Raw genomic sequence first — 26,971 nt, forward strand, 5'->3', positions numbered from 1 at the left:
GATTCGATGCATCTCGGGGGACCCGCAGCGGGTGGGGGGCACCCAGAGCCCCGGGGATGCTCCGATGTCACCCACTCAGCCTTGCACTACGGGGACCCCCGCCCGCAGCCCCCGCTCCCCCTCCCCGCAATGGGGGCGGACAACGGCAGCGGGGCCGCCCTCGGGGCTCCCCCCGGAGGCGGAAACCGGGACCGGTCCCGTCCCGCAGCGCTCCCGGCTGCCATTTTAAGGTGAACAAAGCGGCGGAGGTGCGTGCAGGTGACGGGTTGTGCGGTGGTACGGGACTCCGGAACCGATACCGGAACCGGGGTGGGGGAGTGCGGGTCCCGGTAGCGGCGGGGGTGGTGCTTTGTGGGTCCTTCCGAGGGTCTCCGTCTGTATCCGCCGGTACCGGAGCGCTGCGAGGACCGGGTTGGGGGGGGGGGCTGCACCGGGAGGGGCTCCACGTCTCGGGGCTGTCGGGTGGGGGGACACACAGAGCCCCCCCCCTCCCCATCCTTCCCCTCTCCGGGACCTGCGTTGGGGACGGGGAGGGGGGGGTTGGGACATCGCGACCCCCCCCCAACTCCCCGCCTGCCTTCCGCTCGGGTTACCCCGCGGGGTTCGGGTTTCTCATATTGCACCTGCCGGGGGGGAGGGTCAATGCTTGGGGTTGTGCTGTGTCTGTGGGGTTGTGCCTTTGTACATCGTGGGGGGGGGAAGCTTTAGGCTGCAGAGCCGTCCCGTCTCCCCCCGTTGCCCCTCATGGCGTTGCTCCCCCCCCCCCCCCCCAACCTTCCTGCGCTGTTGCTGCAAACACCTGTGAACTCAGAGCAAAGCAAAAGCAAAGGGCGATCCTGAGTGCGGAGGGGGGGTCCGGGGTAGGGGAAGAACCGGCAGTGAACCCCCCCCCCCCACCCATTGCTTGTTAATCCCAGCAGCTCTGCTGCCGGAGGGGCCCTCGGGGGTGAGCGCTGCCCTCGGTTAATCGCTTTTGTGCTTGTTAATGAGACGACCCCATGACGCGGCGGGTCGGGCGGGCAGGGCTGAGCACCCAGCGCTGACTCACCGTCTCTCCCCGCCCCAAAACGTGCCTCAGTTTCCCTACGAGTCGCTGTGACGCGTCGGACACACGGACGGACCGACCGACCGACCGACGGCGATCAAAGTCCCCCATTGAACTCAACGGGGACGGGGAGAACCGGCGGTGTCAGCGCTCCGTCCTTCCCCCCCGCAGGTTCACCATGTTCAGCAAGAAATCCTACGACTCTCCCCCCACCATGTACGGCCCCCCCGGCGCTGATTACGGCTACGGTTCGCCCCCTCCGGGCTCTTACTACGTAGACGACGCTCCGCAGCACTTCTATAAGTGGACGTCGCCCCCCGGCGTGGTGCGGGGGCTGCAGGGGGGGGTCCTGCTGCTCTGCGTTGCCATCTTTGCCTGTGTAGCATCCACGCTCGCTTGGGACTATGGCTACGGCCTGGGGGGGGCTTATGGCACCGGCTTGGGGGGGTTCTACGGTACCGGCTACTACGGCAGCTCGTTGGGCTACAGCTACGGCTACGGGAGCTACTATGGAGGGGTGAACCAACGCACGGCGAATGGCTTTATGATCGCTATGGCCGTGCTGTGCTTCCTGGCCCAGTTGGGGCTGTTGGTGGCTGCTCTCAGTAAATCAGGGGCCACACGCTCACGGCGATTCTACCTGGCTGTGCTGGTGCTGAGCGCTGTGCTGGCCTTCGTCATGCTCATCGCATCCATCGTCTACATCATGGGGGTCAACCCGCAGGCACAGATGTCCAGTGGTTATTACTACAGCCCCTTGTTGGCCATGTGCAGCCAGGCTTATGGTGGCACCTACCTCAACCAGTATATCTACCACTACTGCACTGTGGATCCGCAGGAGGTGAGTGTGAACCCCCCCCCCAATAATGATTTAAAGTCAGCCCTTTAAGGTTGTAGTGGGAGCAATTTGGGGTCAGAGTGTCCTGATGGAGATGAGGATGCGGTGTCCCCCCCCCATAATGATTTAAAGGCAGAATGAGGTCGTAGGGGGAGCAATTTGGGGTCAGTGTGTCCTGATGGGGATGTGGTGTCCCCATTCTTAATGCCCCCCCCCATTTGTGGTGCTGCTGCATTGGGTGGAGGGGAGGGGGATGGCACCGTGTGGCCATCAAAGCACAGGAGTTTCGGGGAGGGGACAGGCTGTGCCCCAACACTGAGCTGCTCCCGGGTACTTTGGTCTCCAGGCTTGTAAAAGGACTTGAGCAGGGAGGGGAAGCCGGACTGTGCTGTGCTGTGCTGGTTGGGGTCAGTGGGGCAGAAGGCAGCAGGTTCTGCACGGCCCCGGTTTCGGCTGGGGCCGTTGTAGGGTTCCTGTACAGTGCTGGGGTGGGACCGGTGCTGCTGGTTTGTGGCAGCCGGGCTGGATGTGCTGCATTCCTGCACCTTGAGCATAACACTGCTGCACCGTGGAGGAGGGGGGGGGGACACAACATGGTGCTGTGCTCAGTGCCCCATAGAGCTCCATGCTCAGCTGACCCCAATGGAGGTGCAGTGTTGGGGTGTCCCCTCCGTCTGCTCCCATGATAAAACCCAGCCTTCAGCCCTACAAACCCCATGGTGGCTCTGTGTTGTGGACTGCCTGTCTAACCTATGGGTGTCTATGGGGGGAGAGCTGCCCCATTCAGCCCCACACGGGGGCTGGGTGAGTGCAGACCCCTTCAGCCCCCCCCTCCCTGCTTCCCCTCCAGGCTGTGGCTGCTGTCTGTGGGTTCCTCATTGCCATCCTGCTCTGCCTCATCTGCTTCTTCGCCCAGAAGACACGCAGCAAGATCTGGCGCTATGGCAAAGCCAACATCTATTGGGACCGTGCACCCGTAGTGCAGGAGGGGCCCGATGTGGAGGAGTGGGTGAGTATAGGGGGGCAATGGGAGCATCCTCCTCCTACCCTGAGCAGGTTGGGAGCTGGGAACGTGGCTGTGCCCCATATCAGGAGCTCCTCCTGCTACAAACAGTGCTGTACCAGGAGCCGTGGGGCTGAACTCCTTCCCCAAGCAGCCCTTTTATTTCCCTTCTCTGGCCCTAAAGGCAAACAGGGTTGGATCAGATGGGCCGGGGGCCAGCAGTGCTGAGCCCGTCCCTTCTGTCCGCTCTGCACCGGCTGCAGGCACTGCTGGGTTTCGGTCTCGTCAATGATTAACTCTATGTGCTGACACACACACAGCCATGTCTAGGTCCCACCTGCCCATTCCCAGCCCCATAGGGATGGGTGTGATGTGCCAGGGGTCTGCAGGTTCTGCACCCCTCCGTGTCTGTGTGCCCACTGTTTGCTTTTCCTTCTGCACAAACATCTTTGTTCGGGTTTATTTATTTTCATTCCACGTCCCTCCCCAGCCCGGCATTTCCTGCTCCTTGGGAGGGTTGGGGCACAGACCCCACACCCAACATAGTCCATAGCAGTGTATCCATCTCTACCAGTGCCCCATGGCAGCAGTATGGGGTGGTGCTGCCATACATGCAGGCAGGGAGTAATTTTAATGCCCCCCCCCCCCCAACCTTGAGGATGTCTCACTCTATGCATGTGGTTGGGGCGAAGCAGTGACCTTTGTGTGGGTGTGAGCTGCAGTCTGACATAGGGACCCGGCTGTCCCTGCACTGGTGGAGGACCAGTTGTTGGGGGGGGGGGGGGAGATCACTTAATGATGGAGGAAGAGGCAGAGGAAGGGGCTCTGCTGGCCGGAGCTGGAGCTGACGTCCCCAAAGCCACCGTCCGGCCCCCAGCTGGGTCAGCATCCGGCACAAACAGCCACAAAGGGCAGGAAGGAAAAAGGGGGGGGGGACAGGAGAGGACATCCTTCCCAGGAGCCCCAAACCGGAGGCTGACACCTGGGGCTGTGGGAAGGGCTGTGGGGTCCCCTGAGCTGTGGGCTGGGACCCCCACAGAGCTCTGTGCAGTGTAGCATGGGGGTTCCTGTGGGTCTGTGATCTCCCACCCCTAATGCAGGGGGGGTTTCTCCATCCCTATGGGGACGGTGCCCCCACCCCTTGGTGTCCGTGTCCCCCTGTGAGCTCTTGTTCTTATTGCAGGTGAAGAATGTGGCTGATGGGGCCAGTGTGCAGGACGAGACGGCCACTCTTGCCTACTCAGAGAAGCCCACCAGCCCCGTTGCTGCCCCCCCATACAGCTACGTGCCCCCCCCCAGCGCTGGGTATTACACCTCAGGCACCTACAGCAGCCGGGGGTGAGTGGCTGGGGGTCTTAGGGTTAGGGGTTGCCATATGGCCATGCTGATGTCCCTGTGTCCCTATAGTGACCAGCCAGACCGTGCCCTCAGTACCAGCCCTGTGCAGGCAGAGGAGGAGGAGAAGGGGAAGGATCAGCCCAGCAGACCCTCTGCCCGCCGTGGCCGCCGCCGTCGCCGTAACCCTGAGCTGGATGAATCCCAGTATGAGACCGACTACACCACAGCAGTGGAGTCTGGTGATGAACGGGACCAGGAGCAATGGGCCAGGTGAGGGGGAGGGGGGTCCTGTGGGTGCCCCCCATCTACAGCCATCCCCATAGAACTCACAGCCAATGCTCCCAGTGAGGGGGGAACGACCTGCCCACCCCCACCCCTGGGGGCTCACTTTGTGTTGTCCCATTGTCTGTACTATGGTGAGGAGGGTCCATTGGGACCCCCCCCCCCCCAACAGGGCTCAACCCCACGCTGCCCTGCAGCCTTTAACCCCTATGAGGAGGTACCCAGGTACACGAGGGGTACCCATTCCGCCCCACCCCCTACTTTGGGGTCACCCCATACTGTTCCACAAGCCTGTACCCTCTATGAAGAGGGGGTCCTGTGGGAGTCCCCCCCCCCTTACAAAGGGCTCACCTGCCCCTTCCCACAACCTATACCCCAAATGAGGAGGGTCCTATGGGATCCCTCCTCCCACAGCCCCCCCCCCAATAGGGCTGACCTCCCCCTACCCGCAGCCTGTACCCCCCCATCACGTCAGACAGCGGCCGCCAACGTTACAAGCAGGAATTTGACACCGACCTGAAGCGATACAAGCAGCTTTGTGCTGAGATGGACAGCATCAACGACCGCCTCAACCAGCTCAGCCGACGGCTCGACAGCATCACCGAGGACAGCCCTCAATACCAGGTATGGGCTGGGGTTTGGGGGGGGTGGTCCTGGGAGGGCTGAAGGGCTTTGCTGCAAGCCAATGGGGCTCTGGAGCTTTGGGGATGCTTGCTGTGGGGGTCTGGGGCTGCTGTAGGGCATTTAGGGCTGTGCAGCTTTGGGGTTGTTATGTAGAACTTTGAGGTTGCAGCAGGGCTCTGTAGCTATGGGGATGCTGCTGCTTGGGTTTGGGGCTCCTGTGTGCCTATAGGGGTACTATGGGGCAGGCTGCTTTGGGGCACTGGCAGAGCAAAGGTGGTCCCTGCAGGACCCCCATCTCAGGGTTGATTGTAACCCCCTCCTTTCCCCCCCCTGCCCCTTTCCCATTCCCTTTGTAGGATGTGGCAGAGGAGTACAACCAGCTGAAAGACCTGAAGCGGGTAAGTGCAATGGGGTCAGTCCATTATGGGGGGCCATGCAGCCCTATAGCAAAGCATGGGGCTGACCCTTACCTCCTTGCCCACCACCCCTTTCTTCCCCCATCCACCACGCAGAGCCCAGATTACCAAAGCAAGAAGCAGGAGTGCAAGGTGCTGCGGAACAAGCTCTTCCACATCAAGCACATGGTGAGCGCCTACGACAAGGTGCGGGGGTAACCAGGAGGAGGAAGAGGGGGGGGGGGGGGGGCAACCCCTTCCCCCCCCCCCCACCCATCACCGTACAGACTGTGATGCATTTTGTACCTTTTTTAAGACAAAAAACACAACCAAACACATCCATCCCCCCCTCAAAGTGGTCACCCCCACCCCTCTCCATTCACTGGGGGCTGCTTCTATCCCCACCCCCCCCCCATGCTGTTATTATGGCAGTGTTGGGGGGTGGGGGGGGGTTGTAAGGCCAGTACATTAGAGAAGGAAGGGCTGGGGTCTGCACCAGCATCACAGCCCCACTGGCACTGTGGGTACCTGAGTGGTACCCTGACATACAGGCCAAGGAGGGGGCTGAGCATCCCTTGGGATGTGTGTGTGTGGGGGGGGGTCAGTGCCTTTAGGGGGGTGGGGTTGGGGGGTCAGAGCTTTTTGGGGAGGCGTTTTGTAAGGAACTGGCTGAAAACTGTGTAATATTTTTTTTCTATGTAATAATAAATGAAGTGTATCTATTGATTTTCAAGCAAGGCCTCAGAGAGGTGTATGCAAGGCTGTCCCTGCAGTGCTGCCATCTTCCTACCCCCCCCCCCCGCTGCGCTGAGCCCTCCCTTGGGCATCCCACTTCCTTGTTATTGGGGGGGGTGTCCTTAAATTCCCCCCCTACCCCACGGACAAACCTTTGCAGCCACACATGATGGCATTGATTCCCCACCAGGAACCTTTGGGTTGGAGAGCATCACCCAAAGACCCCCAAAGCTGCAGCGTTTTAAAGGCTTCACCCTATGGGGGGAAGGGGTGGGGGTCTAAGCAGCCCCCCCCCCCCCCCATCCAGCTGCACCCCCACCCTTGTAAGAAACATCTTTATTGATGCCCGTTAATTGGTTTAGTATCATTGAACAAGGATTATAGGGTTGGTTTTTTACAATGAATCAATCTAAATGACTGCTTTCCCCCCCCCTTCCCCTCCCCCCCAACCCTGCACTGCTCACACAGTGCAGACCCCTGAGACACACAGCCCCGCTGCAAGGACCTGGATGGGGGGGGTGGGGGGGGATGTGGGGTACCTCCATCCCCATTCAACACCCCCCATCACTGGATTTTTGGTTCCCCCACCACCACCTGTATCCCTTTCACAGGGTCCTGGCTTGGAAACAGAGCTTAGTAGGAGGATGCTCACATCCATTCCCTGCCCCCCCCCTCAACCTTAAATCCATGGGGGGAGCCAAGCACGAAGCAGGCAGTGGGGATGGAGTGAGCTACAGGGCACCCAAAGACCCCTCTCATTGCGCCCCCATGTGCACAGTGCTCTGTGACCCCAATTACCCCCCCCCCCAATACCACCCTGTGCACCCCAGGAAGAGGGGTGGGCATTCCTCTGCTCTGGGGTTGGTTCTTCAGTCCTGGAGGATAGATCTGTCCTGGGAGGGCACAAAGGGGACGTTCAGAGCTTCTTATCTGTACGCTCCATCACTTCCACTTCGACGTCTGGGGGGGGTGGGGGGTCCCAAAGCCCCTTTCCCAGAGCCAGGATTGCTGCTGGGGCTGCATGATGGGGTCCAGCAAAGTCCAACATCCACCTGCAGTGAGGAGCCGGTACCTTTGGGTTCCAGAGCACAGGGCTGTGGCCATGCAGCTCTTGGGGTCCCCCTTCTCTGGCACAGTTCAGACCCCCACCCCAATGGCACCATAGGGTCCCCCAGGGCACACCGGGATCATCACCATCCCTACTGCCCCGTCCCATAGGGCCAGTTGAAGGTGCTCCCAGACAGCAGCATGTCCCTGATTAGTGTTTCGATGGGTGTCTTCCCCACCAGGCGCATGAAGAAGAGCTGTGAGATGAGGGCTGCAGGCACGGCGCGTAGGGCAGGCAGGCGCAGCAGGAGCCGCCCGAAGCGTTGAGGCTGTGATGGGTATTGAGACCTCACGTACTCTGTCAGTGCCACCTGAGCCTTCTCCTGCAGCCCCTCCACGTGGGCTGGGTCCGAAAGGCCGCAGGCATCTGTGGAGGGGGGGAGATGGGGAGGGGTTAGGAGGGGATGTGAAGCCCCCCTGCCTATGCCCACCCTTTGCAGGGACACCCTGTGCTGTCTGTGGGGATCCCCTCCAGCCCCCATCACATTGTTCCATCTGCAAAGGGTTCTGCAGGGCACCAGGCACCCCCTCTGCAATGCTCAGCATCCCCAAACCCCAATAGGATGCAGAGCTCCCAGCTGTATGGGGTGGACATAGGGCTCAAGGGATGCTCATAGAACCCAAACCCCAATGGGATACAGAGCTCCCAGCTGTGCAGGATGGGTGCAAGGCTCAAGGGATGCTCGCAATACCCAAATCCCCATGGGATGCAGAGCTCCCAGCTGTATGGGGTGGACATAGGGCTCGAGGGATGCTCATAGAACCCAAACCCCAATGGGATACAGAGCTCCCAGCTGTGCAGGATGGGTGCAAGGCTCAAGGGATGCTCAAGGTACCCAAATCCCAATGGGATGCAGAGCTCCCAGCTGTATGGGGTAGACATAGGGCTCAAGGGATGCTCACAGTACCCAAATCCCAATGGGATGCATCACTCCCAGCTGTATGGGGTGGACATAGGGTCCAAGGGATGCTCATAGAACCCAAACCCCAATGGGATGCAGAGCTCCCAGCTGTGCACAGTGGGTGCAAGGCTCAAGGGATGCTCATGGTACCCAAACCCCAATAGGATGCAGAGCTCCCAGCTGTATGGGGTACACATAGGGCTCAAGGGATGCTCACAGTACCCAAATCCCAATGGGATACAGAGCTCCCAGCTGTATGGGGTGGACATAGGGTCCAAGGGATGCTCAGAGAACCCAAACCCCAATGGGATACAGAGCTCCCAGCTGTGCAGGATGGGTGCAAGGCTCAAGGGATGCTCATGGTACCCAAACCCCCAATAGGATGCAGAGCTCCCAGCTGTATGGGGTGGACATAGGGACCAAGGGATGCTCAGAGAACCCAAACCCCAATAGGATACAGAGCTCCCAGCTGTATGGGGTGGACTTAGGACTCAAGGGATGCTCACAGTACCCAAATCCCTATAGGATGCATCACTCCCAGCTGTGCAGGGTGGGCACAAGGCTCAAGGGATGCTCATGGTACCCAAACCCCAATAGGATGCAGAGCTCCCAGCTGTATGGGATGGACATAGGGCCCAAGGGATGCTCACATTAACCCAAATCCCAATGGATACAGAGCTTCCCAGCTGTATGGGGTGGACAATACGGGACTCAAAGGGTCAATGCTCACAGTACCCAAATCCCTATAGGATGCATCACTCCCAGCTGTGCAGGGTGGGCACAAGGCTCAAGGGATGCTCATGGTACCCAAACCAGATACGATGCCGACCTACCCGGCGTGAAGAGCGCGATGGCTTTGAGGCAGCTGTACTCAGCCGAGTCCACCTGCAGCCTGTTGAGCTTCTCCACCTGATCCTGGAAGATGCGGATGTGGTCCATGAAGGCGACGACGCGATCGGCCGACATGGGGGAGGCGTGGAAACCGGCAGCTGCCAGCAATGGGGCCATATGCAGCGGCAGCGCCGACTGCGCCGCGTTGAGCACGAAGAGCTCGCTCCAGCTGAGCCTCAATAGAGCCACCTGGTCAGAGACGGGCAGCTCGGGGAAGAAGGGGATGTTCCGTGCCCACTCCACCGTGCTGAAGAGCAGACGGGCGGCCAGCTCGCAGATGTTGTCGATGCCCATCACGCTGCCCTGCTGTGCGTACTGGGAGCCGTAGCGGGCGGCGGGGTAAGGCTCAGCCCGCAGCAGCTGGGAGATGAGCTCGGACACGGGCTGCCCGTTGAAGTATTCCCCGCTGGGCATGGCTGTGGGGCTGGCGCTGGAGTGAGTGGGGGGGATGCGGCCCCTCTGCACGGCTGTGGAGGAATAGGGGAGGGGGTCAGGTATGAGCGCATCTGGCACCTGGCAACCAAGGGTGCCCACAGCCCCAGGAACAACCATATAAAGCCCCATGCATCCCCAAATGGACACTATACATCCCTACAGAGCCCCCTACATCCCTAGGATCCCATACATCCCTATAGAGCCCCCTATATCCCCAATGGATCCCATACATCCCTATAGAGCCCCCTATATCCCTACTGGAACCCTTGCATCCCTACAAAGCCACCCTGCATCCCCAATGGACACCATACATCCCTACAGAGCCCCCTGCATCCCCAATGGGCACCATACATCCCTACAGAGCCCCCTGCATCCCCAATGGGCACCATACATCCCTACAGAGCCCCCTGCATCCCCCACTGGAACCCCTGTATCCCCAACGGAACCCATACATCCCCACAGGGCCCTCTTCATCCCTATTAAACTCCCTGCATCCCTACAAAGCCCCTTACATCCCCACTGGAACCCCTGCATCCCCCATGGACTCCCTGCATCCCTACAAAGCACCCTGCATCCCCACTGGACCCCATACATACATACAGAGCCCTCTGCATCCCTATTATTAAACCCCCTGCATCCCCCATGGACTCCCTGCATCCCTACAAAGCACCCTGCATACCTATAGGACCCCTTGCATCCCCCATGAACCCCCTGCATCCCCAACAGGACCCTTTAGGAGCCCCATAGTGTGCATGGATCCATCCTGCACCCCACCACCCACAGCCCCACAGCCAGCAGCCTCTGTCTCCCAGCTCTCCAGCATCCCATAATCACAGCAGTGGCTTTGGGACAGTGCCAATGCCCAACCCCACACCGTGCCCCACTGCACCGGCACCACAACCTCACTGCTGGCAATGCTGCCCAAGGTCACCCCAAGGCAGCACCCATTTATTAGCAAATAAACCTTCCATCTTGGAAGCATCGTTAACCCCGGGGCACTCCCCTTCCTAATTGCATGCACAGAGGGCCATCTTTCAGCCCCCCCCCCCTCCCTATTAGTGCCCACTATTTGCTCAGGCCTTAGTAATTAATTTATGGGCTGTTCACGAGCCACTTAAATGAGAGCTCTAAATCATGCTAAGTGGCAATAATGCCATCCCGGCTGCTTGGGGAGGAGGGAATTGCTGTCCTGCTTCCAGCATCCTCCCCTTGCTGTACTGCTGCACACCACTGCCAGGCACTAAATCCCATTGCACATGGCTACAGGGAAGGTTTGTCCATAGGGGGGGGTTAAGGACACCCCCCCCATCACAAGGGCTGCAGAAGGGCTGTATAAACCCAACAGCACCACCTCCAGGGAGGTAAAAAGGGCAATAGAAGGAGGGTCTGAAATAGAGGGGGGTCTGCATTGAGGTGGGGGGGCACAGGGCTGGTATCCCATCGTTACCTTCCCTCCTCATGCCCATGGCCAGGCACTTCTGGTAGCGGCAGTACTGGCAGCGGTTGCGTTGGCGTTTGTCGATCACGCAGTCGCGGTTGGACCTGTAGGTGTAGGAGGGTATAGGGGGGGGGAAGGGGTGATAAAGGGGGTGTTTATAGCATGGTGACACCAGGCACGGCCCCATAGCCACCACCCAGCACACATACCCCCCCCCAGCACACACATACACACACACCCGCACACAGATGCTATGGTAACAGTGCCTGGGAGCTATTTCCAACAGACTGGGCTGAGAATCCCTATTTGCAGCCATGCCCGTGGCTTTTGGGACTGCAGCGTGGGATGGGGCTGTGCAGCGTGTACAGCCCAATAAAGGGGGGGGGAACAGCCATGGGAGGAATTCCAGCTATTTCCTATGGAGCTGTGGGACCTGGAGGGCTGGGTCCATTGGGTGGGGGGGGGTCAGCCCCATAGAGTGATCCTAAGGTGTCAGTGGGGCTGAGATTTGGGTTAAAGGGCCATAGATCCCAATGGGTCAGTGATACCCACAGCCCTGTCTGCAGGAGACCCCCAGCACAGTGCTAGCATCCCAACCCAGGAGGAAAAGGGATATAAGGGGATATAGGGGGGGGGGAATGAAGGCACAGAGCAGCAGCACAGGCACAGCACAGGCTGGGAGCCCCAACACGGCCATCCTCATTCCAACACAGCTCCAGAGAGCAGCACATGGCCATTCCCAGCACTCCAAGCAGCATTAATGAACCCGAACATCACCTCTGTGCCGAGCAGAGAGCCCGGTGACATCTCCATCAGCCCTGACCCCATTGCCACCAACAGAGCACGGCCCCACTGATGTGTGCAGGGAGCTGCTGGGAGAACGTGCCAGGCGGATACGGTGCTAATTATGTAATTAGAACGTGTAATTATCGAGTGCGAGAACGACACCGACTCCGACTCACTTTTAATATTCAAATGAGAGCAGCGTTGGCTTTGATTCCTTCCATAGAGCAGCTCTGGCCCTATATAATGGCCTGTGGGAAACTCAGCTTTCATCCCAGTGCTGGGTCAGGGTGGGGGGGAACCCAAACTAAGGGGGGATATGGGGGAACCCAACCTAAGGGGGGGATATGGGGAACACTGAGTAGACACTATCATGTTGTAGAAAGATCTATACAATGTTCATAAATACTCTAACAACAGTTAAACGAAATTTTGGTCAAAATGAGACAACTTTCTTTAAGCACCAAATTTTGCATGCGGAAGTCTCACGGCTGCTGAGGAGCCATCAGGAAATTTACACAATCACAGAGAGTCTGAGGCTGTTGGAGTTACCTGAGATCATTTAGTTCAACCACCTTCTCAAGCAAGCGTCATCTACAGCATGTTGTTCAGGACTCTGCTACTCTGCAGCTACCTCCAAGCGATGAAGCTTCAAAACCTCTCTAGGACGATGTTCCAGCTATCTTATAATCCCACAGCATGTTTTCTTGTGTTCCTAGGTCAGCCCTATATTCAGTTGTTGTTTGTTGCCTCTTCTGCCTAGAATCCTCATCTTCTCTCGCTTTCACACTAATAGACTAATAACGCGCTACATCTTACTAAGATCCCCTGAGCATCTCTCTTCTCAGGGTGAATAGATCTCCTCATTCGACAGTCCTTAATCATTTTTAGTTTGACAAATCTCTGGACCTCATTCAGTCAAGCCATATCTCTGTTGGAAAAGCCAAGCACCTGACACTCCTTACCAGGCTAAGCAAAAAGAGAAAGGATCACCTTTCCTTCAGCCAGCTGAAATACCTCCATCATTAGCCCACCGTTGTTTCTGAGCTCCTTATACACAAGCACTATTGCCATGCAGCCTCATGGTTCGTTTGGTACCAGCTATGATCCCCAGGAACTTTCCATTTGACTTATGTGCACTTGATCACAACCGCTTGGCTCAGTCTTACTGTCATATTCCATCTGCCCACACTTACCTAATCCTTACTCCATCATGCTTGTCTAAAAAACATTACTGGCAGAAAGTGAATGAAAAGCCTCACAAAAAGCAAGATTGAAAAACATTGCTTCTTTTCTCCCTTCCATCCATCAAGCCAGTCACACCATCGGCACGGAAACCCACACTGTAGAAGGCATCGGTTGTTTGATCTTTGCTCTCACCATTAAATCTTTAATGACTACTCTGGATCACTTCTTGCCTTTATGGTGTGAACCATTTCCAAGCTTAGATTACTCCATTGAGCTGAGGCTGATTGCAAAGAGACTCCTCGTCATTCTGGAAAAACGGAGTGACATTTGTGTTTAATTCCCCTATCCAGAAAACATTTCCCAGTTCTCCATCGCACTTTTCAAAGATAACCTTGAGAGACTCATAATGAAATCAGCAAAATTTCCTCAGCACTTGTGTTGCAACCTAATCAAGTCCAATGTTACATCCAGTTCGTTTAACATGTTCCTCTAAAGTAAGATCTTTGATACTCAATGCATTCCCTGGTCTCAGAGGCTGAGGTACCACCCCCCATTGCCTTTTGTGTGCTTCTCTTCTGCCAGCAGGGCCAGTATGCCCATCATTTAGTAGTGACGCTAATTTTCTCCCTAGTGTTCTCTTTTGCGGCCTGACACTATCTATAAAACCTTTTTCTTAGACACTGCTTGCATACTCGCCAGACTCAGTTCCAGGTGGGCTTTGGCTTTCCTAATCTCATCCCATGTATGTTCAGACGCGCCTTCTATTACTCCTCCTGGTCACAACCTGCTCCTACCTCCTGGATATTTTCTTTTTATGTCTCAGTTAGTCATGAGCTCTTCTTCACATACAGGATCCCCGCGCTTCGCTTGATTTCCCGCTGCTGAAAGAATAATAAGAAAGCCTTGGAGAAAAATATCCTTGAAATCAACCGTCTCTTCTTTGGACTCCTTTTCCAGGTCACTATCCCATGATTCTTCCAAGTAGATCCCTACGATAACCAAAACCATACTTTCCAGAACTTCAAGGCTGCTAATCCTGTTTTTAGCCCTTCCCGCCCTCCTTTCAGGCTCCTGAACTCCACCCATCTCATGGGCACTTGCAGCCAAAACTATTCTCACCTTCATATTTTAAGCCCTGTCTTTCTTATGAAAAATATGGATTCAGCCAAAGCCAGCTCCGATCATTACTCACGCTCACGTGTATCAGAAAACTGTTGCAATACACCCAGATAGTACAAGTGCGTTTCAAATACACAAAAGACCAGGGGCTTGAATGTTGAGATGTCTAAAGAAGGCCTCATCTACTATTTTTCTGATCAGGTGTCATACAGTGACACTTCTACAGGATTGAATCTGGTGGTCTACCTGCCAGTCCTGAACCACTAGAACTCACAGATGGCCTCACCGTGCATCTTCCACAGCAGAACTCTTGCTTCTCACTCTTGATCTCACATTCACCTCCTCCCCCCCCCCCCCCCCCCCCCCCCGCCCCCCTGGACAACTTCTCTTTCTCAGCTTCCAAACTGTCTTCTCAAGTGTCCTGTATCCATCCGCTGCAGCATCCACTTGCCTGAGTTTATACCACGGTCCCTGTGACCCCTTGAGGTTCTACAACCTGCACAGAGATACAAACACATTCCTCCTGTCTGTTTCCGATGCCATGAATTTCAGTTATAGAGGCATTCAGAGAGGTACTCAAGCCATGCCCGATTCCCCAGAAAAGGCATGACAAGCTCATGCCATGTTCAGCATGTCCTGGTGGCCCGTTCTTTTGTACATGCCTGTTTCTTCATTTTTAAGGCTGATTTACTCAACCTTGTGTTGGTGAATGTATGTTCTCTTCTGCGTTACAATCACCCTGGGCCTTGCATGACACTCCTCCACACATGATCCCCTCTCCAATTGTTGAGATTAATGTCCTCTCCCACCTTCCCTAGTTTAAAGCCTCTTTTTTTTTTTTTTTTTTTTTTTTTTCATCAGGTTAGGCAGAACAGTTGTTCTATCTCGACTGCTCTCCCTAAGCATCTGTCCCAAAATATACACAAGAACAGAAGCTTGATGCGACTTCAGTCTGAGCCGAGCAAATGATTACTGTAATAGTATTAATTAACACATGGATGAGTAATTACGAAGAAGTAGTTTTTTCCCATGACACACCAGGAGCTTATATTGATAAAATATTTCTCATACCAAACTTTTAAAATACCTGATTTATAAATTCACAATTGACACTTTTTCATCTAAGACTTTACTTATGCTATAATAATCAAACACAAAAGACTGTTTCTCTACTGTTTCTGCTTGCAATTGTCCTTTGAGTTAACCTATAAGAAAACAAATTTCATGCGTTCTGCTTGCAGCGTGTTGGATAATAAACATTGTGAGGTTAAAAAAAAAAACAACAAACTTTGTCATTCTGAACTACAAGCCTTAACACAAATGAAAAGCATAAGTATCTAAATAACATTTTTCATCTCTCAACATTAGATACACCATTCTGCTTTAAGTATCTTGCCCATTATTCTGTACGTCTCAATTTAACCCAGTTCTAAAGTACGTTTCGTAAAACAAACAAACAGTATACAGAACAAACAATGCCCAACCACAGATTAATACCAGATATTTACTGAGACAAGTGCTGCTGTGTCTTTAGCGCCAACAGCTGTTACAGTAAGATTAACTTTATAGTTAACCACCTCTAAAGATATATGACTTAATTTCTCAAATTCTATGCTCCCCTAAGGAGACATATGATGCTGGCCACAAAACTTCCTAATAGCACATAATAAGCACTTTAGTCATTTATTATATATGTGGATACAAAACATGGAGAAAATAATAACTACTCATGTATTACGTATACTCATGTTTACCTCAATTAAAATATTGTTAACCACAGGTCAAGATTTTTCAGTATCTAGGAATGAACAGAATTAAACAATTCACACTTTTAGCAATATGAACCCCCTCTAATGAAGTTTTTAGAGCCCATCAGATTTAGGAGCTAATCTAAAACAAACAAACAAAAAACAAAACCTATCAAGTCGGAAAAGGAAGAAATAATAACACAGTATTGAAGCACAAGCTGCAACAACCCATAATGCCACATAGCATTCAAAGAGCACAAGCCTGCAATTACGCATAATTTTCCAAGCAGAAAGGGTACAATACCAGGCAAACACGCTGTTATTTTGAATGCTGAACTGTCTACACCTTAACAAACTGAACATCTTAAGCGGTGGAAATCCTGTTTTCATCATTGTAACCTGCGAGAAAAGCTTTGCTATCCATAACTCGAATGGAATTAACTAATGTAATGCCTTTTGTTGTTTGATAAAATAACTTTTGCCAGCCATCAAGCCCATCGACATTGCAGGAAATCCATCTCACACAGCACAACTGACCCATTCCATGTGGAACACTCAAAAAACACTTTGACTAGGTTGCTTTCCGCATTAGAGCTATTTAGCCAGCCAGGCCTCTGTGGCGCGCAAGTCGGTTTAGAAATCAAAGCAAAAAGAAGCTATAAAAATCCTGAACAGTTCTATCCCTACAGGCAGTTCAGAAGATCAACACAAAGCGAAACCAATATTTCCCCATGTGTTAGCCTCTCCTCCCACTCAAACCCCACCTTTCATATCTTTTAACTTAAACTTAAGCAGTAAACAAGAGAGGCAGTTTCACTCTTGACAAGCAATACAACATAATCCAACGACCTGAACAGTCACCAGGGAGCTTACTTTTTTAATGAGAACATTTATAGGGCAATGACTAACATTCACTTCTCAGATTTAATGAGAGTGTACCAAAACCTTAAAAAGCTTATTTTGCTCAAGCAAGATGCGATCTAAAATAATTAGCCTGGGCTTAGACATTTACACTATTGTGGATGAGACCCCCTACTCTCAGGCTGGCAAATGCTACTATGAAAACACTCCATAGAATTTGAGTCAGCTACTGCAGGACTTCAGGAGGTCACTTGAATATGGCAATATATGTATCACATACATTATGCCTATAAGAGAAAAACAGGTTAACTTGCAAAGCAAATACACGACTATAATTCATACAGTCTTTCGGACACATTAATTGCAAATTCTGTTCAAATTTCTCTTAAAGCATGTGGGTCAAAAAAGACGGTGCCACAGCTTTATTGCGAAAAGAAATTTTGGCTGCATGGGAATAAATCATTGAATCTACTAAGCAGTTCTGTTGTGAGAGACTAGAAACCAAGGTCTCTAGGGTGACACTATTACTACAAATTATGAAAAATAAACCTATGATCTGTTGAACGGTATGTTAGTTTTCATAGCCTTGTTTAGATCATTCAGACCCTCTCCTGCCTTCACTTGAAGAAGATAGTTGCTGTTCCACTTCTTTACAAGGAAAAATAATTACTTTCACCTCTTAAAAAAATTTCAAGATACGTCTTGAAGACTAAGTGCCATTATTCCTGTAAAACAAGGCCCATAGAGGTCAGAACAGCTCCCCATCCTGCATTTACAATTCACAACTGTGTGCCTGCCCCACTATTTGTCTTGATTTACGATGTCCATAAAAACGTTGATGCAGCTGCTCTCTGCCCTCCTAAAATCCCCACTAGCATAATAGAGAAGAGGACAACTGTTATTCAGCTTTCTCTCGTGCCCTATAAAACTCCAAGCTATTGCGGATACCAAGACCAGTTTGTCACAGCTTGAGCACTGCCAGTGTGGCAGCAGCTGGTGAGAGGCGCAGCCACCAGCCGACTCTTCCAGAATGAAGAGCACAAGACCCTCTGGTATCACTTGAGCTCAGAGGTGGCAGACACTCGAAGTTGCCACTGCAAGTGACCTTTATTTGCTGATAGCCTTGAGTACAATTTTGCATCTTGCAAAAACTGTTTGTCTCAGGATCAACAGGAGAGCAACTAAAACTTCAAGGTTTACCAGAGGAGAAACGTACTTCAGAATCAGCTTAGATCCACTGTCCAGAAGAAGCGTATCTATCTCTGGGGATGGAAAAGAACCAGAGCCTTCTTCCTTAGCCTCCTAATGGTGCAGCACTAAGCAAGTTCCTGCGAGCACCCAAGGAAGACGGTCAGGATAAGTCTGCATTGTAAAGTATTACGTTAAACCACTACCCAACAAGCAAATGAAGTGCCAGCACCAACTAACTACAGTAGTCTATCCTCATGAAACTTTCTGATGAAATGCACCAAAATCCTGATCCATGCTGATTTAGTGTGGAGTTCCCTACAGGCACAGTGACAGAGATGAGCAGAGAGGAAAAAATCACAACATGGAAGTCCTTTGTTTAAGCTCGAATTCGTCTCTAAGAACCAACCCCCAAGAACAAATTTTCATTTGATCTGATATGCATCCACTTTGCCAGGCTCTCAAGTCAAATACACAGCTCTGTCGTGGAGTCAATGCCTCCAAAACTAGCATGTATACCCTGGCTGAAACCTGCATGTGAACCAGTCTTCTCTCCTCCCAAGTCACAGGAGAGCAAATTTTAAAAGCAGCTCCAACTCTCACAGAACCTGCAATCTATTTCCTCCACACACTTTGTCAATTTTATCGGTATCTGCTTGGTTCTACCAAAGAGATCTCTTCAGGCACATCCATATTGCCTTATATCTGTGTCACAGAAGTATCTGACTGGATCACAACTACCAACCTGCGAACAGACCAGCGACATCTTTGGAAAAAGGCCAGATCGCTTCACTTAAAATGCATTCACAATTGCAAGTATCATGTTTCCCATGTGCCTCCTATGTGAGTCTCAGAATAATGAACGCGGTCTAGATATAAATTCTTTTTTATATTTCTTCTGTGAGAGATACATAACCGTGCAATCCACAGTCACTGAGACAAAGAGCTAATACCATGTTGCATTCAGCGCTCCTAAGGAAATTACTTGGTGACTCAATCTCTGCTTCAGTGAATGTTTCATTCATGCTTCGCAGCATGAAACAGCACCATCATGATCAGAGCAATATCAAGCTGTGGTGATCCTTGCACAACGAACTGGAATTATGCTGTATCTCACCAGTAGAGGACAAAACTGCAAGACCACGAAAGCCATAAATCACTTTTGAAAAAGAATGCAGTTTCTTGCTAAAGCAGTTTTGTGAATTAGCTCTGACGATATGTTTTCCTGCATGAAGGAAGTGAATTGTGAGAGAATCTTTTCTTGCCAGTCATGGAAACCAGCAAGGAAGAGATGAAAGGTTTGAAACACCATCTAATATTTTATATTAGATCCAAATAGCAACCAAGCCCCCTGAAAAAAACGAACATTATTCACTGAACAATGGCTGCAAGTTCTCACACGAGATGTTAACACTGATAAAAGAAATACGAATTTACCCATGCACGAGAGTGACCAACAGATCTCTTTTGGGTTTTTGGGTTTATTATAAGAGAAAATTCTCCATCAGAAGGTAAGTCAGTCTAAAAATCAGCAGTCCATTGCGGCCAAGCGACACTCATCTACAAAAACCAATGGACTCGCAGTACTGAGGTGTGACGAGCCTAACATACCCAGTTTTCATTAGTGCTGCCTGCGTGCTGCATTGAGAGCAAAGTACAAGCTTGAATCTGCCCAGCTTTGCATCCAGCCTAACCCTTCATGCTGCTGTGGGATAAGAATGTTAATGAAGCCCATGCCTGCGCTCACTGGAAAACTGAGGCAGATGCATCAAGCGCAGCTCAGTCAAGCCAGATATGCTTGTACTCAGTGAAGGCAAATGCCATTTAAGAGTTGCTATGTCAGCGACAGGACCTGTCTTCCCATTTTATTTATAAAGCATCTGACATAAACAGGCTCCTCGGCGCTCCCCGTAACAGCAGGCTGCTTTCACACCATCAAACCTGCGCTTTAGCTGAAAAATGAGTTGGTTTTTAGAGCCTGTATCCTACCAGAGTCATGTGTGAAAAGCTGCCATTGCTCAGCTTGTATCAAATTCACACAAATAAATAAATGCCAGTTGAACCGTGATCTCAAGTAGATTATCAGCTTCACTTCTATACTTGGGTTTAGAATTCAGTTCTCTATCTTCCTCACAAGAGTAACAAGAGACCTCGACTCAGCAAAACTGGATCCATAGCCACACTTAGTATCAAACGTGTATTAGCTCCCCACAGATTCAATTCAGCAAGCCTTAATATAAGCTAGATTATGGTCCTCAGCTTTACTATGCCCAGTTGCTTTTGCTGCAAAACGTAGAGGAGCTCCTTCACATCTCCATGCACATCCAGTGCATGTCACTGCAGTCGCAAACTAAGCCACTAAAGATATGGCAGCCAGCTTATGCACGAACACTGCCTAATCACAGTTATATTATCTCTGAGAAAAGTAGATAAAGTTACAATCGCTCCGAGTGAAAGCCCATGACAACACTTCACAACACCAAACCTTATTCCACATTTAAAACTGAGGAAGAATTTAAAGTCAAGTGCCGACCAAAACATATAAAACACAAAGAAGAAGACGTAAAAAAATTCAGCTGTTACCCCAGCAGTCATGTAAGTAACTGTGATAGTGCCAAGTCATGGAAAGCCAGTAAAATATAACAAGTCTGTATTGTGTACAATCCAGCACAACTCTGCTGCACTTTAATGCAAACTAAGATGACTGACGGCAGAGAATCTGGCTTCTGTTTGCTATGACTGACTGATGCCTAAATTCAAGAAACATTATGATACAATCTATATTAAAGCTTCTACAACCCAATTACTATAGCACATAATGCTCAGTCTATCAATAGAGCTGCATTTGTCTTGTGCCCTCATACTTCCAATGCCACTGATAGACATCAATTTACGCAAACGAATAAGATCCTCCTGATGAATCGCTAGCAACTACAGCTTCAAAAAAAAAAAAAAAAAAAGAACCTCAACCCCCCCAAAATAAAAAACCTGTGAAATGAAACCACTCTAGAACTACGAATACTGACAGTTGTATTTCCAGCAAATAAACATTATTTTACAGGACACATGTTAATATATTACAAGAAATCACAACTTTTAACTCATCTGATCCGCTACTTGAACTCAAAAGTTTTCATAATGTTGACTATCTACTCTGCTTGTAATGCCTGACTGTATGTTTGAGCATTCAATATAATGAAATATCTAACCATTCTAGATCCTATCTTGGAACAATTCATAAGCCAAAAAATGTATTTAAAACCAGACAGACATTTTAAACTAACACTTAAGGAAGTAATCTTGCCATAACCTGTAGCCTAAGAATTGGTATATGGGTCATAATGATCGTGACTCCACGCCACATTACAGGAAAAAAAAATAATACAGACAACACTTGCTCCATTCTCCATCTTTCCACTCCCCAGATCAGTCGAATGAGTTCATCACAACTTTCTTCTTCTCCTCTCCCATTTCCTAACATGAATTTTTTTCCTAATGTCAAGTAATAACATGTATCAGACACTAATTCCCTATTTTCCTCAACAGTTTCAAGCCTCAGTGGCCAGTCATGTATCTAGACACATCTTTTAGCCACATAATTTCAGACACCACATTTCTTTTGAGAATTCACTTTCCACATGTACCTTACTTTGCATGGCTATTTCAAAATTTGAGAAGGCCACATCAAATGACATCTCTGGCTAAAAGGCTAAAGGCGTGAACCTTTCAAAACATCTTTTTCAAAGAATGAGGAACTAGGCTGCTGTGAGACCATTTGCAAACAACTTCTGATTTTTCCAGGAAATGGCTGGTTGTCAGAACACATCATTGCTCTCAGAAAAGTGAGGGGTACAAAACCTTTCATGCCCAGTCCAATTGAAATATCGCAAACAATTACAGATAAGGAACTAAAAAGGTCTCAAAGGTTTTGTAGCATTAATAGACCTTTGAGTATAAGAAACCAAACAGGCTGTAATTTAATTCCAGTCTTTACGTGACGACAATTATGAACATTGTCAAAAATCTGTATTACTTGGATAGAAGTAACCATGTACAGCTCCTGAAGAGAAAGAAACACATCACAAAATAAAAATAACATAGTTCTTGAAGTACTGTTAGAAAAGATTCAAACGCGATAAATTAAAGCCAAATTAGTAATCCAGTACACTACTAAAAAGAGTTAAACCTTTTCTAACTCTATGACATTATTTTGCCATCACTTTTTCTGAGTTTAATGGCTATTTAAAGAATTTGAACATTCCCTCTCCCCCCTCCCCTTCCTTTGGAACTAACAATAAGTACGGTAACACAAGAGAAGTTATTATAGGATGTGTTTTAATAGCAGATGGAGGTTTAAAAACGGCATGAAAAACTACTGAGCATACCAGAGAAACAGCTGCCTTGATAAATAATAGCGTGAGAAGTGACAAAAGTTGAAAATGGACCATGAGGACTGTTGCGATTTCACAGGAGGTGGAGGGAGGTGGGTGGGTGAGATGCATGTGAAAGATGACCATGTTGGAGGGACACTATGGAGGCACCTTTGATAGGACTGGATTCATGATACTACTGGAAAGCCAACGGATTACCTAGAGAACAGTGTAAGAAATACCAATTTAGCGTAACTGAATATCACAAAATCTGGAACTAAGTAAGGAAGAGAACATTAGAGTCATTGCTTAACTGGGAGGAAATGAGAGAAGAAAAAGAACCTGTCAGCAATTCACGCTCTTCGATCACATCCACTACATCGCACTCAATGAGGGATGAAATCCAAAACCACCCATATCAGAACACCCCATCAGGTTAACGTCCGACACCCGGTTAGACAGCTCCTAACTTGGCATCCACACAACGGCTCAGACCACACGAGAAAAAGATCAATGAAGTAGATAGGAAGTAAACTGGATAAAATCGTGGAGAAGAACCATTTACTCGAACGAATCGACTATAGCTTTTATAGAGGTTAAACTTCTGTCCACATCTTCCAGACCATTTTAATTTCTATTAAATCCTATTTTAATTGAAATTAAGATTTAAAATAGAATTGGATATGACTTGAGAACTCAGCAAGAGCACTGCTAATTGTATAGCAATTAAGGACATACAGAATACAAGAATTGTAGTGGGGTTGGAAGGCATCTTCCAAGATAAAGTCAAGGTCAGAGATATGCTCAGATGACATGATTTAACAGAGGGTTGCTCAGTAGAGTTTAGCGCGTGCACTATGGTAAGGCTGTGGTCTGGACTTTGGATTATCTTCCAGGTCTTTTCCAACCCTGGATTAATTCTATCGATACTATAATACTAAGAATCTAACCCAAAGTACAAGCTGACATTCCCAGCTTAGAAAAACAGGTGCAGTATGTAAAATACGCATCCAACATGATAAACAAGTTGTTTTGCTCAAGATGCAATACACCAGTTGTCTGAGCTTCATTTTGCCAGCAATTATCTTAGAATTCTTGGCTATGCTCTAATGAAGATCTTTCTTAGGATGATTTTGTTACTGCAGCTGCAAGTTATCCCATGTTGTTGATGGGCTGCGTCAAGGAAATTTGTGCCGTATCAACTGCCAACAAAGGAAAAAAAAAATTTGCTAATTGATTTTTAATGTTAAATAAAAGTCCAAATTTAAACCCTAAGTAAATAAATAAATTAACACACAGAAACTAACCAATCCACTACCCACCCTCCCCTCCTCAGAAAAACCAAACAGATGATAACTAAACACTGTCTAAAGTAATCTCTAGCAATCAGTGAAATGCACTTTAATTACATATGGAGGATGCCCTGAGCTACGAGATGTGGCAACTTGCACTGTGCTACATCGTAAATGAATTTCAAATTTTGTTTCTTGAGTCTCTGGGGAGCTGTCAAACTAGCACATTCCAAAGTGCTACCGCATTTGTATTATTGGCAGGTAAAAATCTACTCACTCAAAAAATGTCACAACTCTCTAATCATTCATATTATTTCCATAGCTATGCAGAAGTTCACACAGCAACTTGAATTCCCTAAATGGTCTTCAAAACAGATCAGATACTAGCAATTACTTTTTTATGTGGGTCGGGCAGAATAGCGACAGCCAACATAACCCTGATGGACATTAAATAACTCATCCCCTCTTCTATTTGGGCCCAACGTCCTCCACTCCGCCCATCTCTTAAGCTGAACAACAAAGAAAATTCACTGCTGATCCACATTGACACTTGGCCTTACATTTGCAGCCCCCAACCTTCAGTACTTTTTAGTTTACAAATAGCATACTTAATGCATGCTTTTCCCAAAAAAAAAAAAAAAAGAAAAAAGAAAACAAGAAAAAACATTTTGATAGCATACATATGTAAAAACATTTAAGGAAAAGACATATTCACTGTTCTTTCAATGAAAGTCATTTTTTATTTTAATAGCACAATTCATCATTTTATTATTTCTTTGACACATTTTAGAAAAACAGCATTCATACATAACCAAAAGTACTTAGATAAAATAACATGCTCCCTGAATTAATCATCCATTATCAAGTATAGATTATTACCCATCACTTCTAAAAACACTGATTTATCCTATTCTCACTCTTGATATGGGGTAACTCATAAATTGCCCTGCAGTGATTCTGTCTTAACGGAGATAATTTAAATGTGTTCATTAAGGTATCTGCTAAAAGGTTCCAAAGCATGCATAAGATTAAAGAGCTGGTTGAGCAAACATGTTGCTCACATTTACACCCTTTTGTACATGCTAAAGAAATAAGTGCCACTTGACTCAAACACGACAAAGAATGGGAAGGGAACCTCATCATCTATAATTCCTTCTATCTTTACAATCAACCGTAAACTCCTTTACATATCTACCAGTCATAAACTGTATTCTTGGAATTATTTCAGCCCTAAGCCTGATGAGTTGCCAAGGTTCGGGAATGAACTCTATCTTCTAATGTTCAAGCGTCTTTCTCAACATTCATCAATTTACTTATATGTGTAATTCTTTGCACACGTATCTCTTGTAGTGTCATTTGATCCACAGTTCTCATTTCTATTCTCCCTTAATCGCATATTTCTTGCATATAATATAAACCAATCTTTTCTTCTAAGACTCCCTCCGGGGTCTAACACTGCGGTTTTCCTGCCCTAAGCATCTTAACACATTTTCTGCTATTTGCATGCCGCAGATTTGCCAGGTTTGTGCTGCTCATGAAGCACATCTAGCCCACACATACTTTGCCTACTCTGCTACACTGCATTTACCACTGACACAACCAACACAACATTAGACATTCTCTCAGATGCATATTAAGTCAATAAATCAGATTCCTCTCCTCTGCCGCACTCTTGAAGCACATACAATTAGAAAGATGCTGTTATTAATTACTTAATGCCATGTTTTATTTTACTGTAGTAATACTATTTCTCTACACAAGGTCCCCATTCTTACCTTGTTCCATCCGTTTATGACGCTAAAGACGCCCACTTATAAGCTGTGTTATAACACTCTTTTAAGGGAACAACTCAGGCTCACTTAGTGCACATCATCACTTTTCTAGAAGGCGTCCTGTGTTGCGTCGAGTCTGTTATAACCTATGTCTTGCACATTCATTTACTTCTTTTGCCAGTGTCTTTACATATGATAGGTACATTCACTCGCCTCGGGCGTTATTAGCTAATAATAGGCCTCTCGTTCTTCCAGTCTGGGAGCCCAAGACGATGCTACGATATTGCAGACTTTATCAATCAGAATTTCCAAGACTCAAGTGATTTAACAATCTCTCACCTAAAAACATTCTTACTAGTTTTTGATTGTCCAGCAGGGATACTGTACAAATGAAGGGACAGATACCCACAATTTGCTCATAAAACTCACACACAACGTATATCCACCACGATGAAGGTGAGTCTAAGGTATTCCACTACTACTTGTTTTCCCTGCTTTCTCCCTTTAGGTTCAATGAGAAATAATCCTTATTTTCACAAAGAGCCCAAGTCTGGATTTTCAATAAAACACAACATTTGTTTGCTGTTAGTCTCCCCATAAGCACGTGAGCCTCCCAGCTCATAGATGCAGCCATTGGCGATCGTGGCCACTTGCTTCTTCCAGCAGACATATCAAAGTATCTGTAAAATAGTGAGTCAGATGCCAGTAGCACAGCATAGTTGCTAATAGTTATAGAGAGATCAGCCCATGATTGTAAACGCTGTTTGAGAGAGCCAAAATTAAATTCCATGAGAGTTCAGTGGTATTGAACTGTTATTCAACTAACCTGGGTGTAGCTGGCAGCCAAATAACTTAAAAAGCTCAGCAGGGCTTGCAATATGTACACCTGGGTTTTAGAGGGGGCTGGGGGGCAAGAGGTGGGCAGGTAGGCTCTACTCTCCAGCCAATTCAATCTTAATTCTCTCCACTACCCCATCAATGGGGATCAGAAAGATAAACTGAGAATGCTCATTATAGCACCTCCGGATTAAGTTATAACCACTAAAGCAAATGAGGGATCCTCGAGTTTTATGTTGACAACTTCTGTCCAAATTCTTTAAGCTTTCAGCACAAACAGCAAATCCACTTCCTAATTCCAGTAACAATAAGCTCTGTGTGTCAGGTATGCTTGCTGCTTGACCCTGCCGATTCCAAAAGCACACGGCTGTGTGAGGTTACTGGCATCCTTCCTCCTGAGGACACCCAGGTAAAAAGCGCAGGCTGATTCGCTCAAATGGGTCAGGCTAATCCCCATACCTTGTTGGTTGGAGAGGGTAGTTGGGCTCACAGAGCAAGAGACCCACGCTAATAGACGTTGTTCTGGAGTATGGGGGAAGCCTATCTTCCTACCACAGTAAAGAAGACCTCCTCCTCCCTGCGCGATTATATGGGGGATATCAATTAGCGCGCTGGAATTAGTTGGGGGACACAGCAACTTTCTCAAGGGGGGGAATTGGAACCATCCATAGGGGGGATATGGGGGGACCCACAACCTACTGCAGAGCTGGTTGAGGGATTATGGTTTGCGCAATATCGAACCTAAGGTGCAGCAAGATGGCTGGGATGCGAACCATCTAA

The 26,971-nt window shown here is 49.0% G+C and overlaps 3 protein-coding genes across 5 annotated transcripts in view; 1 reads left to right on the forward strand and 2 right to left on the reverse strand.

Moving 5' to 3' along the window:
• Nucleotides 1-154: 154 nt before the first annotated feature.
• OCLN (occludin) lies at nucleotides 155-6,258 on the forward strand. Of its 2 annotated transcripts, none has more exons than XM_015886325.2 (8): nucleotides 155-248; nucleotides 1,079-1,886; nucleotides 2,734-2,892; nucleotides 4,070-4,224; nucleotides 4,294-4,494; nucleotides 4,959-5,130; nucleotides 5,487-5,528; nucleotides 5,643-6,258. In XM_015886325.2, the coding sequence occupies exons 2-8, from the start codon at nucleotides 1,224-1,226 to the stop codon at nucleotides 5,742-5,744; spliced, it is 1,494 nt and encodes a 497-aa protein (XP_015741811.1). In that variant the 5' UTR covers nucleotides 155-248; nucleotides 1,079-1,223; the 3' UTR covers nucleotides 5,745-6,258. The 2 variants fall into 2 exon arrangements, with proteins under 2 accessions (XP_015741811.1, XP_015741812.1); XM_015886326.2 differs by having other exon boundaries at nucleotides 158-248; nucleotides 1,217-1,886.
• Nucleotides 6,259-6,579: 321 nt separating this feature from the next.
• Nucleotides 6,580-11,061, reverse strand: LOC107325462 (nuclear receptor subfamily 2 group F member 6-like). The gene is made up of 3 exons (XM_015886356.2): nucleotides 11,043-11,061; nucleotides 9,103-9,627; nucleotides 6,580-7,734 (listed from the first exon to the last, which is right to left on the reverse strand). The coding sequence occupies exons 1-3, from the start codon at nucleotides 11,059-11,061 to the stop codon at nucleotides 7,460-7,462; spliced, it is 819 nt and encodes a 272-aa protein (XP_015741842.2). The 3' UTR covers nucleotides 6,580-7,459.
• A 41-nt stretch (nucleotides 11,062-11,102) lies between these two features.
• Nucleotides 11,103-26,971, reverse strand: part of LOC107325471 (nuclear receptor subfamily 2 group F member 6-like) — a 17,448-nt gene continuing 1,579 nt past the window's right edge. The window contains exons 3-4 of one of the 2 annotated variants that reach the window (XR_004305449.1): nucleotides 11,996-12,067; nucleotides 11,103-11,902 (exon numbers count right to left, since the gene is read on the reverse strand). The gene's annotated coding sequence lies outside the window, so the exon portion shown is untranslated. Of the gene's footprint in view, nucleotides 12,068-26,971 lie in introns of both variants that reach the window. The other variant, XR_001559683.2, reaches the window with a different exon arrangement.

The sequence above is a fragment of the Coturnix japonica genome, chromosome 28, assembly GCF_001577835.2.
Source record: "Coturnix japonica isolate 7356 chromosome 28, Coturnix japonica 2.1, whole genome shotgun sequence".
In the NCBI taxonomy this organism is placed as follows: Eukaryota; Metazoa; Chordata; class Aves; order Galliformes; family Phasianidae; genus Coturnix; species Coturnix japonica.